At 47.1% G+C, this 18,533-nt stretch overlaps 1 protein-coding gene across 1 annotated transcript in view; it reads left to right on the top strand.

Moving 5' to 3' along the window:
- Positions 1-12,544: 12,544 nt before the first annotated feature.
- dcst1 (DC-STAMP domain containing 1) overlaps positions 12,545-18,533 on the top strand; it is a 52,560-nt gene continuing 46,571 nt past the window's right edge. The window contains exons 1-2 of the mRNA XM_072251694.1: positions 12,545-12,668; positions 17,904-18,043. Of these exons, the coding sequence (XP_072107795.1) occupies positions 12,545-12,668; positions 17,904-18,043 (264 nt within the window). The remainder of the gene's footprint in view (positions 12,669-17,903; positions 18,044-18,533) is intronic.

Genomic DNA, 18,533 nt, shown 5'->3' with positions numbered 1-18,533 from the left:
AAAACATCCAGTGTACCATTTGTGTCATTGTTTGTGATATTCTGGGCCAGTTTACAAGTGTTGACATTGTTTCCGACACCAACACAGCAACTCGCTAACCCTAACCATACAGTATGTCTTTGGAATGTGGGAAAACACAGGGAGAATGTGCAAACTCCTTACAGAGAGCGATGGGAGTCAGACCCGGATTAGTGATGGCTGATGCTGTAAAGCAGTTGCACTAGCCGCTATGCTATCAGGCCGCTGAAAAGGTTCATGTTTCAGGTCATAGTGTTAACCTTCCTCACTTAATTTTCAGTGACTGATATAAAAATGCCCAAGATAATGGGTTAGGGTGGTATTTAAATGTGTTTGCCAATTCTGATGAGGCATACCTCCATGTATGGTGGAGTGGTGAGGAACAAAATCTCTCCTCTGTCTCAGTTTCAAGAAAAAATACAGTACAGCACTCCGACGGCATTGCCCCCCTCTCAGTGCTGTCCTTCCTGCAATGTGACAGTCACCCCAGCACTGGTACTGTACCTGGGAGTGTTCGGCACTCATGTGTTCTTGTTCCCAGCTCTTGAAGGTGACTGACTGAGCTCCTCTCCAAATAGTCCCTCACTCAGAACCTGAAACATTACAGCACAGAAACAGGCTCTTTGGCCCGCAATGCTGTGTTAAACTAATTAAACTAGTAATTGAAAACCTACAAAACTAGTCCCTACGCAAATGTATATCCTTCCATTCACAATATTTGGCACTTATCTAAGAGCCTTTTAAACACCTCTATTATATTTGCCTCTACTATCACCCCGGCACCCACTATTCTCTGTAAAAGTATTTGACCCACCCATCTCCTTTGAACTTATCCCCTCTCACCTTAAATGTACTCCAGTACTAAGACAGTTCAGTCCTGGGAAAATGGTATCGGCTGTCTGTCTATGCTCCTCATAAACTCATGTCAAGTCTCTCCACAACCTCCACCACTCGAGTGAAAGCAAGCCCAGGTTTGTCCAACCTCTCCTTATATCTCATGCCCTCTAATTGAGGCAGCATCCTGGCGAACCTCTTCTGCACCCTCTCCAAAGCTTTTACCCTTCCCCGTAATGGAGCAACCAGAAACAAATGCAATACTCCAGATGCAGTTTATTAAGCTGCAACATGACTTCCTGAACTTAGTGCCTTGCCCAATAACTCATCCCCGTGGAATGAGATTTATTGCCACTGCCTTGTACTGTACAGTGTGAAATTGTTTGCAGCAGCAGTACAGTGTAAAGACATAAAACTGCTATAAATTATAAAATAAATAGTGCAAAAAAAGTGCTGGAGGAACTCAGCATCTACAAAATCTCTTGTATTTATGTGTTTTTGGATCATTCAGAAAACTGCTAATGGAGGGGAAGAAGCTGTTCCTCAATCATTGTGTGTGCATCATCTGTACTTCCTTAAAATTCAACATAATTTTAAAACTATCAAAGTTCCTATCTTTCCCTGCTCCAACAGTAGGGTCTGAAGTCGATAGAAAGATCTTGGGGATCTGTAGAAATGATCCCTTCTGTCCCACAGAGAGACAACCTAAGAGAATTTCACTGGACATGTTCAAAATCTTGAGGATTTTCAATAAAGTAAAGAAGCACAAACTTTTTACTGGGGGTCAGTGATCAGAAGGATAATTGACACTGGATCTGAGGGAAGGGGGGATGGAGGATGGATAGATAGATGCAAACAGGAGGAATTCTGCAGATGCTGGAAATTCAAGCAACACACATCAAAGTTGCTGGTGAACGCAGCAGGCCAGGCAGCATCTCTAGGAAGAGGTACAGTCGACGTTTCAGGCCGAGACCCAACCACTTTCAAATCTCTTACTAGCTCCCACTTTCAAATCTCTTACTAGCTCTCACTTTCAAATCTCTTACTAGCTCTTCCTTCAGTTAGTCCTGACCCAACCACTTTCAAATCTCTTACTAACTCTTCCTTTAGTTAGTCCTGACAAAGGGTCTCGGCCTGAAACCTCGACTGTACCTCTTCCTAGAGATGCTGCCTGGCCTGCTGCGTTCACCAACAACTTTGATGTCTGTTGCATGGATAGATAGATACTTTATTGATCACAAAGGAAATTACAGTGTCACAGTAGCATTACAAGTGTACAGATTTACAAATATATAAATATTAGAAGAGAAGTAAGAAAGAAAAAAAAGTTACCCCTAACAGTCTGGGGGGTGGGGGTGGGGGGGTCATCAATTACCTGCCTATAGTTTGACTCATTGTAGAGCCTAATGGCTAAGGGTAAGAATAGTTATGTGCATTGTGATTGTAAATACACTCAGTGGCCACTGTATTAACTCTTTGTGGTTATCCGCCTCTGTAGAGCATCCACTCAAAGTTCAATGCGTTGTGCATTATGAGATGGTCTTCTGCACTCCACTGTTGTAACACATCGTTGTTTGAGTCGCTGTCGCCTTCCTGTCAACTTGAGCCAGTCTGGCCATTGTCCTCTGACCTCTTATTAACAAGGCTCACTGGATGTCTTGTTTTTCACACTATTTTCTGTAAACTATAGAGACTGTCGTGAGTGAAAACCCCAGGAGATCAGCAGTTACTGAGATACTCAAACCACCCGGTCTGGCACCAACAATTGTCCCATGGTCAAAGTCACTTAGATCACATTTCTTTCCCATTCTTTGCATTGTCTACATGCCTTTATTGATTGAGTTTTTGCCCGTTATTGGTGAACAGGGTACAAGTGGCCGCTAAATGTAGGTTAAGTTTCTGAAGCGAACTGAATAAACAATTAAAACATGCAGAACTGTGGAGAAATGGAGACTACAGATGAATTGTTTCCAGTGGTTGAATTGCTTTATTGTTGAGTGACATAGTTACAAAGGAACTTGCAATCGTTTAGGTCACAAGGGACCATTGATACGAGAATGGGAAGGTTCTGGAGAGATGATGGGGTGTAGAATTTCTTTTGTCTTCAGAGTTCTTGGGGAAGTAGAAGAGCAAGAATTGAGTGCAGGTCTGTGCAGGAAGATCGCAAAGAGAGAAGCAAGCAGCAAGCTAGTGAGGATGAACAGGGGAGAGTAAAGTGAAGATGCCTGATAAGAAACTGAGGCATCACACAGAGAACATAAAAAGCAGAGAGGACAAGAGGGAAGAGGGAGAGAGTCGCCGAGGGAGAAGAGAGAGGGAAGGGAGTAACAGAGGGAGGAGGGAGAGTAGAGAGGAGGGAGGGAGTGGCAAAGGGAGGAGGGAGAGCAGGGAGGAAGTAGGGAGTGGTGAAGGAAGGAGGGAGAGATGGGATCGCAGAGGGGAGGTAGGGAGTGGCGAAGGAGGAAGGAAGAAATGGAGGGAAAGCAGAGAGGAAAGAGAGAATGGTAAAAGGAGGAGTGAGAGACGGAGGGAGAGCAGAGAGGAGATAGAGAGTGGTGAAGGCAAGAATGAGACACGGATGGAAAGTAGAGAGGAGGGTGGGAATGGTGAAGGGAGGAGGGAGAGCGATAAGAGGAGGGGTAGTGGAGAGAGAAGGAGAAGAGAGTCGCACAGGAAGAGGCGAGGCAGTGATGAGAAAGGAAGAAAAGAATTGATGGAGGAACCTGCAGAGGGAGAAAAAGTTCAAAAACCAAAGCTCCCAAAGCAGCCACATACAAGTATGTTGTCACAGCCTGTGAATTTAGTCCAGTCTTTATCATCACCTATATTGTTTCTAGCACCAGGATTCTCCTTGTGTTCAAATTCCCTCCAGTATTCTTCCCTCCTCCACTCAATAACCCCGCTGGACCTGACACCCCTCCCAGACTCCATAACCCCTCTGGCCCCTACACCCCTCCCTATCTCTGTAACCCATCTCTATACCCATTACACCCTTTGGACCCTACACCACTCCCTGTTTTTGTAACCCCCTTCAGTCTCAACAACCTGCCCTGTCTCTGTAGCCCCCACTGGCCCCAATATTCTCCCTCTTTTTGTTACACACTCTGGCCCCTGCAATATTTCCTTATTTCTGTAACCGTCTCTGATCTCAGAATACTCTCTGTTACCTAAGTGTAGGATTTGGCGTGAACCACTGAGTGCTGTTGAAAGATGCTCAAATTCCACTTTGGTCTGCCTGAGATTTGTTGGTCTTCTAGTTATTTATTTAAGATATAGGAACAGAATATCTGGCCATTCTGCCCATCGAGCCAACTTTGCCATTCTGTCATGGCTGATTTATTTTCTCTCTTTAACCCTATTCTCCTGCCCCTCCCTGTAACTCTTAATAATCAAGAGCCCATCAGCCGCCACTTTAAATATACCCAATGACCTGGCCTCCACATCTGTCAATGGCAATGAATTCCGCAGATTCACCACTCTCTGACTGAAGAAATTCCTCCTCATCTCTTGTTCTAAAGGGCCATCCTTCTATTTTGAGGCTGTGCCCTCTGGTCCTAGACTCCCTCTACTATAGGAAACATCTGAGCTGGCATTCCTCAGAAGGGGATTTCTCCGAAGGGACTTCCCTCCCCTCACCCCAACCCCACCACACTCTGCCTTCATCCCCCCCCCCCCCCAGTATGAAACCATTTAGTTTTAACCTTACTCCAAACCCCCAAATCCCTCTCCAATCAGCCCGGAGTCCTACAGAGACAGAAAGCACTGGGAGGAATGGGAAAGAGATAGAAGCAGAATTAGGCCATTTGATCATGGCTTATTTATATCCCTTTCAACCCATTCTGCTGTCTTCTCCCCATAACGTTTGACACCCTTATTAATCAAGGACCTATAGTCATAGTCATACTTTATTGATCCTGGGGGGAAATTGGTTTTCGTTACAGTTGCACCATAAATAATAAATAGTAATAAAACCAAAAATAGTTAAATAATAATATGTAAATTATGCCAGTAAATTATGAAATAAGTCCAGGACCAGCCTATTGGCTCAGGGTGTCTGACCCTCCAAGGGAGGAGTTGTAAAGTTTGATGGCCACAGGCAGGAATGACTTCCTATGACGCTCTGTGTTGCATCTCGGTGGAATTAATCTCTGGCTGAATGTACTCCTGTGCCCAACCAGTACATTGTATAGTGGATGGGAGACGTTGTCCAAGATGGCATGCAACTTGGACAGCATCCTCTTTTCAGACACCACCGTCAGAGAGTCCAGTTCTGTCCCCACAACATCACTGGCCTTACGAATGAGTTTGTTGATTCTGTTGGTGTCTGCTACCCTCAGCCTGCTGCCCCAGCACACAACAGCAAACATGATAGCACGGGCCACCACAGACTCGTAGAACATCCTCAGCATCGTCCGGCAGATGTTAAAGGACCTCAGTCTCCTCAGGAAATAGAGATGGGCCTGACCCTTCTTGTAGACAGCATCAGTGTTCTTTGACCAGTCCAGTTTATTGTCAATTTGTATCCCCAGCACACAACAGCAAACATGATAGCACTGGCCACCACAGACTCGTAGAACAATAGCACTGGCCACCATAGACTCGTAGAACAATAGCACTGGCCATCACAGACTCGTAGAACACTTTAACCTCCACTTTAAAAACTTGAATTACAAGATGACCATGAGAGAAAGCAGCTGACTTAGCACACTCCAGACTACTGGAGTACGTGCTGAGGCATGCACTGCATCTTGGTGCAGCCAATGCAAAGACTGTGGAGAAGGACTGCTATGCAGGGTCCCTCTCCTACTGGACACTGACGGGCAGGGTCCTAGTAACAGCCCCTAGAGCAGCCATTCAAAGTGGTGACGTGAGTGGCCCTGCTGCTTTGTGTATTGACCTGATTGAACTATGATGCCACGGTCGCACGGCGGTTAGCATGATGCTGTTACAGCACGGGCCATTCTAGAGTTCAGAGCCCAATTGTCTCCACTGTCTGTAACGAGTTTGTATGTCCTCCCCGTGTGTGTTTCCACTGGATGCCCCAGTTTCCTCCCACACTCCAAAGACATACTGGCTGGTAGGTTAACTTGGTAAGTCGTCTTGCGATTAGTTCAAATTCCAGTTTAATTATCATTTAACCACACATGAATATCCATGAATATGGCCAAACAAAACAGTGTTCCTCCAGTGCCAAGTTTCAAAACACAGTACCAACAGTCATACATAGTACAAGGCACATTTATATTTATGTAACATTTAAGATAGTAAACATACTTAATTTAGAAAGTGATATAAGCTAGCAAGCATGTATAAGATAGCAGTAAAATGCAGTCACACAAAAAATTCATAGTCCGAGTCCCTGAGTCCGTGAATGTTGCAGCAGTCGAACACAATACGTCTTGTTTTCTGCCGAGCGGGCACTGGGGGGCAGCATCGTCTCTCGCGTGAATGCCACACCACACTGCTACCGGCACAGCAGTGGAGATCCTGACTGACGCCTCTTCCTGGGCAGTTGCAAATAGGCGACATTGCAGCTAGAGGCCTAGTCCTTACTATGACCGATGTCACGCAGCTCCCCTGCTGTTTGCCAGTAAACCAGTGAATAGAACTCACAACGTTCCACATTAACAATATCCAACATGGCCTTGTGGTCACAAGAAAAGGGACTGAGACGATCAGCCTATGTTAGTCTGCACCACCTTCACGCACCAACAGCATCTGGTACAGGCGGCGTCACGGTCCGCACCAAGTACAGCTCCTTCAGTTTCTCCACCAACGATCAACTTGCTGGTGAGGTAGACCTTCAGCACCTGTAACTCTTAATGTCCAGCAACTGTAAAAGGTACTTTTGATTGGCCCCATAGGGGCCACTGCGTCTGAGCAGGCTGCCGTCTTACTGGAAGTTTTAAAACGTAGCTTGCTGTGCGATGGAACCTGTTGGGCTGACGTGGCCTATCCTGCTTTGAATCTCTATATAAATGACTGTATATTTCCTGTATATATTTTGATGGATAAAGTTTCATGAAATCAATAAGAGCAGTTTAGTGTCCTGCCATAATTGGAAACCAAGCACCAAATGTAACGGCCTTTCAAACACAGGGAAGGCATGGTGGCATAACGGTGATTGCATTGCTTTACAGTGCCAGTGACCAGGGTTCAAACTCTATTGGAGTCTGTACGTTCTCCACCGGACTGCGCGGGTTCTGGAATCCTCCCACATTCCAACTAAGTACGGGTTTGTAGGTTAATTGGTCAGATGGGTGTAATTGGGCAGCTTGGACTGGAAGGGCCTGTTACTGTGCTGTATCCCTAAATAAAAATTAAATTAAATTAGCCACGTGTGTGTTCTGTAAGGAAGAAGAGAGAGCGAAGTTAATGCATTGCGAGAGAATGTGTTGGGTTGATGATACAATGAATCAATGTAGAGTGCATATTGGTTGTATTTACTGTAAAAATGAATATAAAGTCTAATTCAAAAATTATCCCTCTCCTGGTAGTGTGTGATGAGATGGTGTAAGAGGATCTTCACTCTGTGTCTGACCCCGGGAGTGTGTGATGGGACGGTGTAGAGGAAGCTTCACTCTGTGTCTGACCCCGGGAGTGTGTGATGGGACAGTGTAGAGGGAGCTTCACTCTGTGTCTGACCCCAGGAGTGTGTGATGGGACGGTGTGGAGGGAGTTTCACTCTGTGTCTGACTCCGGGAGAGTGTGATGGGACAGTGTAGAGGGAGCTTCACTCTGTGTCTGACCCCGGGAGTGTATGATGGGACAGTGTAGAGGGAGCTTCACTCTGTGTCTGACCCCGGGAGTGTGTGATGGGACAGTGTAGAGGGAACTTCACTCTGTGTCTGACTCCGGGAGTGTGTGATGGGACAGTGTAGAGGGAGTTTCACTCTGTGTCTGACCCCGGGAGTGTGTGATGGGACAGTGTAGAGGGAACTTCACTCTGTGTCTGACTCCGGGAGTGTGTGATGGGACAGTGTAGAGGGAGCTTCACTCTGTGTCTCGAGCTTCCAGCCAGGTACATCATAACCGACCTTTTGATTACAAACTCAGCCATCGTTATCAGGGATGATACCTGGGCACATCTAGTCTGGTGGTATTTATACTCTCATATTCCATCCCTCCTGATTGGATTGTCCTCATCCAATTAGGTTGCCACTCTCCCACCTTGCTAACGATCAAGTTCCAGTTCTTATGTTGAATGAGACCTTCCATCTTTGTTAAAATTCTTTTCCTCTAGTTTTATTTCAATGACTTTATTTACTAGGTGGTCCCAAAAGCTATTGGCGTGACACAGTAGGTTGTGCCATTGAAGTCAATCCTATGGGCGTTGCGAATGCAGTGTTGTGCTGCCACTGATTTCTACAGGTAACCCAAATGGACACACTTCTTGTGCTCTTTGATGAAGGTTGGGAACACCTGGTGTAGAGGGAGCTTCACTGTATGTCTGGCCCTCGGCGTGTGATGGGGTGGTGTAGACGGAGCTTCACTCAGTGTCTGGCCTTGGAAGTGTGTGATGGGACGGTGTGGAGGGAGCTTCACTCTGTGTCTGACCCCGGGAGTGTGTGATGGGACAGTGTGGAAAGAGCCCATTCAATGCCCATCTTGGGATAGTGTCGTGGGGCCTTTGTTTAAATTCTCACTGCTTTCTTTGCAGCCATCCAGAGTTATCTCAGCATTTTATGTCCTTCAAAATTCAATCGTTTCCTTTGGAGTGAGCCCTCAGAATTCCGGTTTTCCAAGATTTTCTTCGGCTTTGGGACTGGAGCAGTGTTTAGTATTGGTAGGTGACGTCAAGGGGAAATACTCCTTGCCTTCTTTTTTGCCTTTGCTGGGGTAGGAGTGGTCTAGTCTTTGGCCACTCTATCCTGTCGATTTCCAAATCTTTTCCCTGTCCCTGGATTCCCATTTCATGATAGGAAGATAGAACATAGAATAGTACAGTACAGGCCCACAACAATGTTGTGCCGACCCTCAAACCCTGCCTCCCATATAACCCCCCACCTTAAATTCCTCCAGATACCTGTCCAGTAGTCTCTTAAACTTCACTAGTGTACCTGCCTCCACCACTGACTCAGGCAGTGCATTCCACGCACCAACCACTCTGAGTGAAAAACCTTCCTCTAATATCCCCCTTGAACTTTCCACCCCTCACCTTAAAGCCATGTCCTCTTGTATTGAGCAGTGGTGCCCTGAGGAAGAGGTGCTGGCTATCCACTCTATCTATTCCTCTTAATATCTTGTATACCTCTGTCATGTCTCTCATCCTCCTTCTCTCCAGAGAGTTAAGCCCTAGCTCCCTTAATCTCTGATCATAATTATTGGTGTGAAGCTGCCCTCGATCTGGGACTTATATGCATCTAGAGTCAGGAAGTGAGCAAGCAGCATCATTGTAGACCCATCACAACCTGGACATCACCTGTTCCAACTCCTTCCTTCTGGTAGGCACTATAGATCACTGTATGCCAGGACCCATAGGTACAGGAACAGTTTCTTTCCGTATGCCATCAGTCTTAATACCACTTGAATTTTAGTCTATTATAAACCAAGTCCACCTCATTGTATATAGTTCATGATTATTTGCACTATTGTTTTGTTTGCTTTTTGATTCTGTACAGCGAGAGCTCAGGGAAACTGGGATCAAATTCCCTGTATGTGTCCACATACTTGGCGATAATAAAGGATTCTGATTCTGATTGTGATAGTGCATACTCTCTAAACCAGGCAGCATCCTGGTAAATCTCCTCAGTACCCATTCCAGTGCTTCCACATCCTTCCTATAGTGAGGCGACCAGAACTGGACACAGTACTCCAAGTGTGGCCTAACCAGAGCGTGTGGAATTAAGACTTTGTTCTTTGGAACACTGGAGAATGAGGGGCAACTACACAGAAGTGTATAAAATTGTGAGCGGCATAGATAAGGTGGAGTTATTTGCCTGTGTAGAGTAGTCTAAAACTAAGGGGCATATGTTTAGTATGAGAGAGGAAAGATTTAGTAGGGACCTATTTTTTGCAGACTCCCGGGGTCAAACTCAGAATGAGCCTCCCTTTACTCCATTCTATTGCACACTCCCGGGGTCAGACACAGAGTGAAACTCCCTCTACACCGTCCCATCACACACTCCCGGGGTCAGACACAGGGTGAAGCTCCCTCCACACTGTCCCATCACACACTCCCGGGGTCAGACACAGAGTGAAGCTCCCTCTACACTGTCCCATCGCACACTCCTGGGGTCAGACACAGAGTGAAGCTCCCTCTACACAGTCCCATCACACACTCCCGGGGTCAGACACAGAGTGAAACTCCCTCTACACCGTCCCATCACACACTCCCGGGGTCAGACACAGAGTGAAACTCCCTCTACACCGTCCCATCACACACTCCCGGGGTCAGACACAGAGTGAAGCTCCCTCTACACTGTCCCATCACACAGTCCCGGGGTCAGACACAGAGTGAAACTCCCTCTGCACTGTCCCATCACACACTCCCGGGGTCAGACACAGGGTGAAGCTCCCTCCACACTGTCCCATCACACACTCCCGGGGTCAGACACAGAGTGAAGCTCCCTCTACACAGTCCCATCACACACTCCCGGGGTCAGCCACAGAGTGAAACTCCCTCTACACCGTCCCATCACACACTCCCGGGGTCAGACACAGAGTGAAACTCCCTCTACACCGTCCCATCACACACTCCCGGGCTCAGACACAGAGTGAAGTTCCCTCTACACCGTCCCATCACACACTCCCGGGGTCAGACACAGAGTGAAGATCCTCTTACCCCGTCTTATCACATACTACCAGAAGAGGGATGGTATGTTTACTATTAGATTTCTGAATTAAATTTTATATTCATTTTCTCAGTAAATACAGTCAGTAAAGGCTGCCTTCTACATCAATTGCGTGTATTTTCCACCCAGTGGGTGGTGAGTGTATGGAATGGGCTGCCAGAGGAAGTAGTTGAGGCAGGTGTGGTAGTATCAGTTCAGAAGCACTTGGATAGGTATGCGGAGGGCAGGGCTTGGAGGGATATGAGCCGAATGCAGGAAATTGGGGCTAGTTTGGTGGGCACTGTATTGGGCTGAAAGGCCTTATTCCTGCTGTACTGTTCTATGACTAGGATTCTATTGTCCTCAGGACCCGGAAGAATACCTCCTGGACTTCTCCCCAAACATCCCTAGCCCCCCTCTCTTGGAAATACCCCCCCAGGCTTTTCTTACACCCAATTAATGGAGCCATGTCGTAATTGATAAGTCATTTCTTCAACCCTGTGGAGCTCTCTCGGTGCTATGGCAGTAGAGTGAGACTTGAACAATCAACCTTCTCAGAAATGAAGGACTAACGCACTGCAAAACTAATTATGTATTTCAGGTTTCTACTTCCTCGTCGTGGACCGGCTTGACCTTTATGAGGCCCACAAGATTTATATTCTGTATGGATTGTCCAGTAAGTGATGTATCAGAATCAGTATCAAGTTTATCAACTCTGACATATGTTGTGAAATTTGTTGTTTTGTGACAGCAGTACTTTGCAAAGTACTATACATTATCCTTTTTAGTACTTTCATATACTTTCAATAGTACATTAATTTGTTACTCAGTTTGTCTTTTCTATACTTTTTTAACTATTTCAATGAAACTTTGTCTAATTGAGGCAGCTACTTAGTTGGGCCAAAATAGTCCTGCTGTGTCACAGTTAGCTGAAATCCGCTGTATATGGAACATACAAGAACATAATTAGTATTTCAATATATAGTATAAAAATAGTGACAATAGTGCTCATTGTTACATGGACTTTTCAGAAAGCTGTTCCTTAAACATTAAGTGTGTGTCTTTAGGCTCCTGTACCTTCTCCCTAATGGTAGTAATGAAAAGAGGGCATGTCCTGGGTGATGGGGGTCCATCATGATGGATGCTGCCCTTGCTGACAGCCCCTAATAAGACTATGCTTCTCCAAATGCTCGTAGATCTTGTTGCTAAGAACTTTCTCCATTAGTTTGCCCACCACTTACATAAACTCACTGGCCTGTAATTCCCACGATTATCCCTGAATACCTGTTACCTTTCTTGAACAACACTTGCCATCCTCCGATCTTCTGGTAATTCTTCTAAGGCCAGTGAGGATGCAAAAATCATTGTCAACACCCTAGCAATCTCTTCCTTCACTTCTTGTACTGAGGTATAACCGTCCGACCTCAGAGACATATCTATCCCAATGTTTTCAAAGCCTTAGCTTTGACATGCTCGAATACTTTAGCCTGCTCTATGCTGATCTCGCATTCATCAAAGTGCCTTTCACTGGTGAAGACTGGAGCAAAGTATTCATTAAGGACCTCCCTATCTCCTCCAACTCCAGGCTCGTGTTTCCCCTTTTACCCCTGAGCAGTTCTGCCCTCGCTCCCCCGTTCTTCACGTACGTATAAAGCACCTCGAGGTTTTATTTAATGCTATTTGCCAAGGCCTTCTCATTTCTCCTTCTAGATCTCCTCAGTCCCTTCTTTCTGGCTACCTTATAACTCTCCAGAGCTCTGTCTGATTTTTTTTTCTTTCTAAACCTTAAGTATGCTTCTTTCTTCCTCTTGAATCTTCTTCTATGAGCCGAATGCAGTCACAGGCAGTTTACCATCTGCTCCTGTAGCAGGCTTTGTGGAATTATTCCTTCCATGACTTCCATTGTATGTTCAGGTGTCATGGGGTTAGGCTGGAGCATCTCGGCGTACTACCGGTGTGCCGTTCTGATCATGTTGCCGAACATGCTGGGTGGGGAAGGCCGTGGGATCCTGCTCCTGCTTCTCATCAGCGCCATCATGGAAGGTAAGAGTCAGCTGATCCACGGCACTCGGGGCCCACTTCCAAGCTCCAGGGCAGGGAGCCCCTCTGGGTTAAGGGAGAGCTACTGTTATAGAGAATCACTTTGAGCAGCGTGTAGGCAGATTGGGATTTTCTCCTAGTCAGGGGATGTTGGGCATGGGAGCTGACTGGGAATACCAACACTTAATGATGAAAGACTTTTGTTGGGGACCAATTGGAGCTAGCGGGTGGGAGTAATATTAGACCAGACCGGATCTCATTGGTTGATTTATTGATGGACAGGGCTAAAATCCCTAACAAGATATCATTGATTGGTGGATAGGGGTAATAGGCTTGAAAATAACTCATTGATTGATTTCCGGTTGGAGGTAATGTACCAGTTAAGATTTCATTAATTGTCAAAGTTCAAAGTAAATATATTATCGAAGTACTTATATGTACTACCCTGAGATTTGATATTCTGCAGGCATTTGCAGAAAATAATACAATAAAAGTTATGAAAAACAAAGACTGACAAACAACCAATGTCCAAAAGAAGACAAATTGCGCAAATATTAACAATATTAATGTGAGTTGTAGAGTCCTTGAAAGTGAGTCCATGGGTTGTGAAATCCGTTCAGTATTGAGATGAATGAAGTTATCCACGCTGGTTCAAGAGCCTGATGGTTACGGGGTAATAACTGCTCCTGAACCTGGTGGTGTGGGACCTCCCTTCTCCCTGATAGCAGTAGTCAGATGAGAGCATTCCAAAGATGAAGAGGTGCTCATTCTTGATGATGGATGCTGTTTTCTTGTGGTGGTGCTCCTTGTAGATGTGCTTAATGGTGGGGAGGGCCCTTTGCCAATGACGGACTGAGCTGCATCCACCATTTTCTGTAGACTTTTCCACTCCTGGGTGTTTCCATACCAGGTGCAGGACATCTAGAGAGGGATAATGTTCTGACCAGATGAGATCTCATTTGCTGATGAACCACACGAGGAGCTAAATAGTGTCTTCAGTCTCTCTCTGCCCTGCTTTATCGTAACATCAATAGGAACAGTTTCAGCAGTAACAATATTGCGGGGTGCTTACCCCGAACAATGTCAGAGAGAACGACCGGAAGCTTGGTCGTAGGGGATGAAGGCGAGTGTAGGTGCTGGTGATGATGGCTGGGGGAAGTCACGGAGACAAGGAGGGGTGCAGAGGATGCAAGAGTTCTCAGGGAGGGGTGTAGGGGATGGAGAGGGATTACAGCAATGGGGATGGGTAGCGGCCAGATGGGGTTACAGAGATGTGGAGGGATGTAGGGACCGGGGTTTTACAGAAGTAGGGAAGAGTGTAGAGGCTGGAAGGGGTCTCAGAAATGGGGCGGGGTGTTGGGGTTGGATAGGGATTACAGAGGCAGGGAGGGATGTAGAGATCAGGGGTTTTACTGAGATGGGGAGGACCGTAGGAGCTGAAAAGGGTCTTAAGGAAAAGGAGCCATGTAGGGGCCAGAGGGGGTTACAGAGACAGTGAGGGGTGTATGGGCTGGATGGGGTTACAGAGATAGGGAAGTGCAGACATCCCACCCTGCAAAAACTCATTTCAGGGAGGTCTCAACCGGAAGTCTCAACCTCATAGCAGTCTGTGTCAATGAATTTGTTAATTTTGCAAGACATCAGATTCACAGGTGTTTTGTGAGACAGCTGACTTCTGAATTCTGTCTTAATGTGATGCACCATGCTGAGTGCCCTTTCTGCATCACAATTAGAATTTGGCAGCACCAAAAGCAGCTTCACCAACTGGCAGAGCTCTTTGAATCTCAACTGCCCTGTGCTCACGGATTTTACTTTGGACAGCTTCCCCAGAACTCATCAACTGGCAAACTTTTGTAGGCTGGCACCAGTCCTTCAAGGTTAGTTGGGACATAATCCAGGACTCACCTCAACATGTCTTTTACAGTCACTTAACCCACCATGGGCAATAGAAAAGTCACTGTTGCAAACAGGGCAGCGAGCAACACTGTCATTATTTTTGACCCCTATTAGGTAGGGGTACACTTCAGTGTAGTCTGGGGTGACGTACGTTTTATATTTTCTTTTTTTTTGGAACACTCTACCATGGCGCTGCAGGACACTAAACTGAACTGATGGCCAATGAAAGAGAGAGAGAGGTCGACTGTAAAGCCCGCCCACAGGGAAAACTGATAGGTCTACGTAGCACAAAGAGAGATCAATCAGGATGCTCTCTCTGTCACTCTCTCACTACGTCCGTCACTCACTCACTCACTGTCTCTCCCTCTCCCTCTCGCTCACTCACTCTCAAAAAATTCGATTTCCGGGATATTGTATATAATTTGCGGGCGTCAGGGAGCCGCTATCAATATGCAGGAGAGTCCTGGAACTTCTGGGAGAGGTGGGATGTCTGGAAGTGTGTAGGGGCTGGAGGGGGTTACAGAGATGGGTTGAGGTATAGGGAGTTATAGAGACGGGGGTTATGTGTGTGTGTGTGTGTGTGTGTGTGTGTGTGTCTGTCTGTCTGTCTGTGGGGGGAGGGGGGCAGTGGGAAAGTAGGTGTTACTGATGGTGGATTTGATTGCAAGTGTGAGAACTGTGAAAGTGGGACTGTGCCAGCTAGGAGCCTGTCTGTGTGGGGAGGTGGAATGTGAGGGTTTGCAATCAGCTGATTATCAATTACAGGAAAGAGGTACATGAACCAGTCCTCATTAGGGGAATAGAGGTAGAGAGGCTCAGTAGCTTGGTGTCAAAATATCAGAGGATCTGTCCTGGGACAGGCACGTAAATGTCATTACAAAGAAGGCACGAAAGGCCTCTTATTTCTTATGAGTGTTTGTAGATTCAGCATGTCACCAAAAACCTTGGTAAACCTCTGTAGATGCACAGCAGAGAGTATCCGTTCGATTTATTTATTTATTGAGATATGGCACCGAACAGGCCCTTCTGACCCTTCGAGCTGTGCCACCAGGCAATACCCAGTTTAATCATGAGACACTTTACAATTAACCTACCAACCGGTACGACTTTGGACTGTGCGAGGAGTCCAGAACTCCCGGAGGAAACCCACAATATCACAAACTCCCTACAGGCAGCGGTGGGAAATAATCGGCTGCTTCACGGCCTGCTATGCCATGTTCTATACTTGCTACTACCATCGGGCAGAAGGTACGTAAGGCAGGTCCCACACCGCCGGGTTCGGGAACAGTTATTACCCTTCAACCATCAGGCACCTGAACCAGCGAGGTTAACTTCACTCACCACTATTCTGAACCGATTCTATGGCGTACAGAATCCACCTTCGAGGAGTCATTACAACTCGTGTTCTCAGTATTGTTTTTACTTGCACCAGTTTGTTGTCTTCAGCACACTGATTGTTTGCCTTTCTTTGTCTGTTTATGTATAGTTTGTCATAAAATTCTATTGTATTTCTTTTCTTTCCTGTGAATGCCTGCAAGAAAATGAATCTCAGGGTAGTATATGGTGACATATATGTACTTTGGTAATAAATTTATTTTGAATGTTGAGGTGGGACAATGAGGCCGGCTTGGAGCTCAGAATGGCTGGAATCAGGAGGGGCTGGGAAATGGATGAGGGTGTCCGCAGATGTGGTGGTTAGGTAGGGTTGTTGTCTTCAGTACATCAATTGGCAGGTATCAGCCCTCGCACCCGTGGGTTCGTGTCCCGCTTCAGGCATTCCGGCAGATGAGGGTAGCGAGGAGGGAGCGCCATGCTGCACCAGGGGCGGTAAGGACGGATCGGCCCGCTACACGAGGGGCATTGAAGAGTGAGTGCCGCACTACGGGAGGTGGGAGGTGCATTGGGGAAGGAGCGCAGCGCTGTGGAGAGGCAGTGAAGAGTGAGTGATGGACTGTGGGAGAGGCTTTGAAGGGGGACGCCGCGCTGTGTGATGGACGAGGTGGAGGGAGAGCCAGGCTGTGGGAGGGGCAGTGAGGAAGGAGCACTGTGCGGTGGGAGGGTTAGTGACGAGTGTGTGTTTTATTATGGAAGGGGCTGCCGCTCGGGTCTGACATCAAGCCATGGCCCTGTGTCTCAGGTGGGAGTAAAAAGTGCAGAGCCACTGCTATTTCTCCAAGCATTTACGAATGAACATCCCTCTCCTGATTGTGGGTCTTGCTGTGCACAGATTCCCTGCTTCAGGGAGTCTGGGATGAACAAGATTTCTCTGCTGGGGTTCAGCACCGGCCTGTGTGCTGAAAGGCCTCCAAGGACTCTGTCTACACTTCTTGCTGCCTCAGTAAAGCAGGCAGCATAGGCAAAGACCTTACCCACCCCAAACTTCTCTCTTTGGGCAGCAGATACAAAAGCCAGAAAGCACATACCACCATAGTCAAGGGCTGCTTCAAGAGTCACTGTTATCAGACTATTGAACGGACCCCTAGTATAATACAGTGAGCTCTTGACCTCCCAATCTAGCTCATCGTGGTCCTTGTACCTTACTGTCTGCTTGCACTACACTCACTCTTTAACTGTAACATTTTATTCTTCATTCTGTTTTCCATACTTATATATGTATTAACAAATACAAAATGATGAGGAGAAACATAGAAACATAGAAAATAGGTGCAGGAGTAGGCCATTCGACCCTTCAAGCCTGCACCGCCATTCAGTACGATCATGGCTGATCATCCAACTCAGAACCCTGCACCAGCCTTCCCTCCGTACCCCCTGATCCCTTTAGCCACAAGGGCCATATCTAACTCCCTCTTAAATATAGCCAATGAACTGGCCTCAACTGTTTCCTGTGGCAGAGAATTCCACAGATTCACCACTCTGTGTGAAGAAGTTTTTCCTAATCTCGGTCCTAAAAGGCTTCCCCTCTATCCTCAAACTGTGACCCCTCCTTCTGGAGGTCAGATAGCGTCTGTGGAGGAGAATAAACAACTGACATTTTGGGCCAAACCCTTATCCTGTTCCCTCCACAGATGATGCCGACCTGCTGAGTTCCTCCAGACTTTGTGTATTTTGCACTGGATTTCCAGCACCTGCGGGATCTCTTGTGTTTATGTGTGGAGTGATCTTTCTGGGCGGCAGGCAGACAGAAACTTTTCACTGCATCTCGATACCTGTGACAATAATAAGCGAATTACCAATACCAGTTCGGTTCCAGCCGTTAACTCGCACAAGTCGCAGATCGTCCGTTGGCCTGTGATACTGAGGTTGTAATGGGGTGATTCCATTCGTTGTTATTTGTGTGAAGTGTTCCACCTTCTCTTCCCCCGCCAAACAATTTGGTGTTAGGGCCCGTGTCGAACATCGAGAAGAACATCGAGGTGGTGAGTGAGTCGGTGGGCTGCACCGTCGAGCTTCAGATTAACCACACCAAGCTGCTATGGAAGTTGATGCTCCATCCCTTGAAGAACATTATCCTCAACATGATGGTCTGGACCTGCAGCACTGGCCCTACCCTGCTCCTCTGCCCCCACCCCTCGCCATCCCATCCCTCTCCCCTTCCTGTTTCTCCTCACCCCTTCCCCTGCTCCTCCCCTATCATTCCTTGCCCTTCCCACTGCTCTCCTCCCATTCTCCTCCCTTCCCCTACTCCTCCATCCCCAACCCATCCCTGAACCCTCCCAACATCTGTCCTGTCCCAACCCAGTGCTCTCCTCTCACCCCATTCCCCACAACGCTGCTCTCCCCATGCCCTTCCTTCACCCCTCATCCTCCCTTCCTCTGCTCCTGTCCCCTCCACCCCTGCACCCCCTTCCATCCCCTCTTTCCATTACCCCCTCCATTCTCTTCCTCCGTCCCCACTTCACCCTTGATTCCACCCATGATTCCACACCTCCAACCGTCCCCCCATCTTCCCACCATCAACCTACCCCTTCTCCATGTCCCTACCATATCACAATACTCCTTCCTTACCACCCC

Source organism: Mobula birostris, chromosome 2 (genome assembly GCF_030028105.1).
Source record: "Mobula birostris isolate sMobBir1 chromosome 2, sMobBir1.hap1, whole genome shotgun sequence".
Lineage (NCBI taxonomy): Eukaryota > Metazoa > Chordata > Chondrichthyes > Myliobatiformes > Myliobatidae > Mobula > Mobula birostris.
The sequence above is the reverse complement of the archived record's forward strand: the minus strand, read 5'-3'. Positions and strand labels throughout refer to the sequence as shown.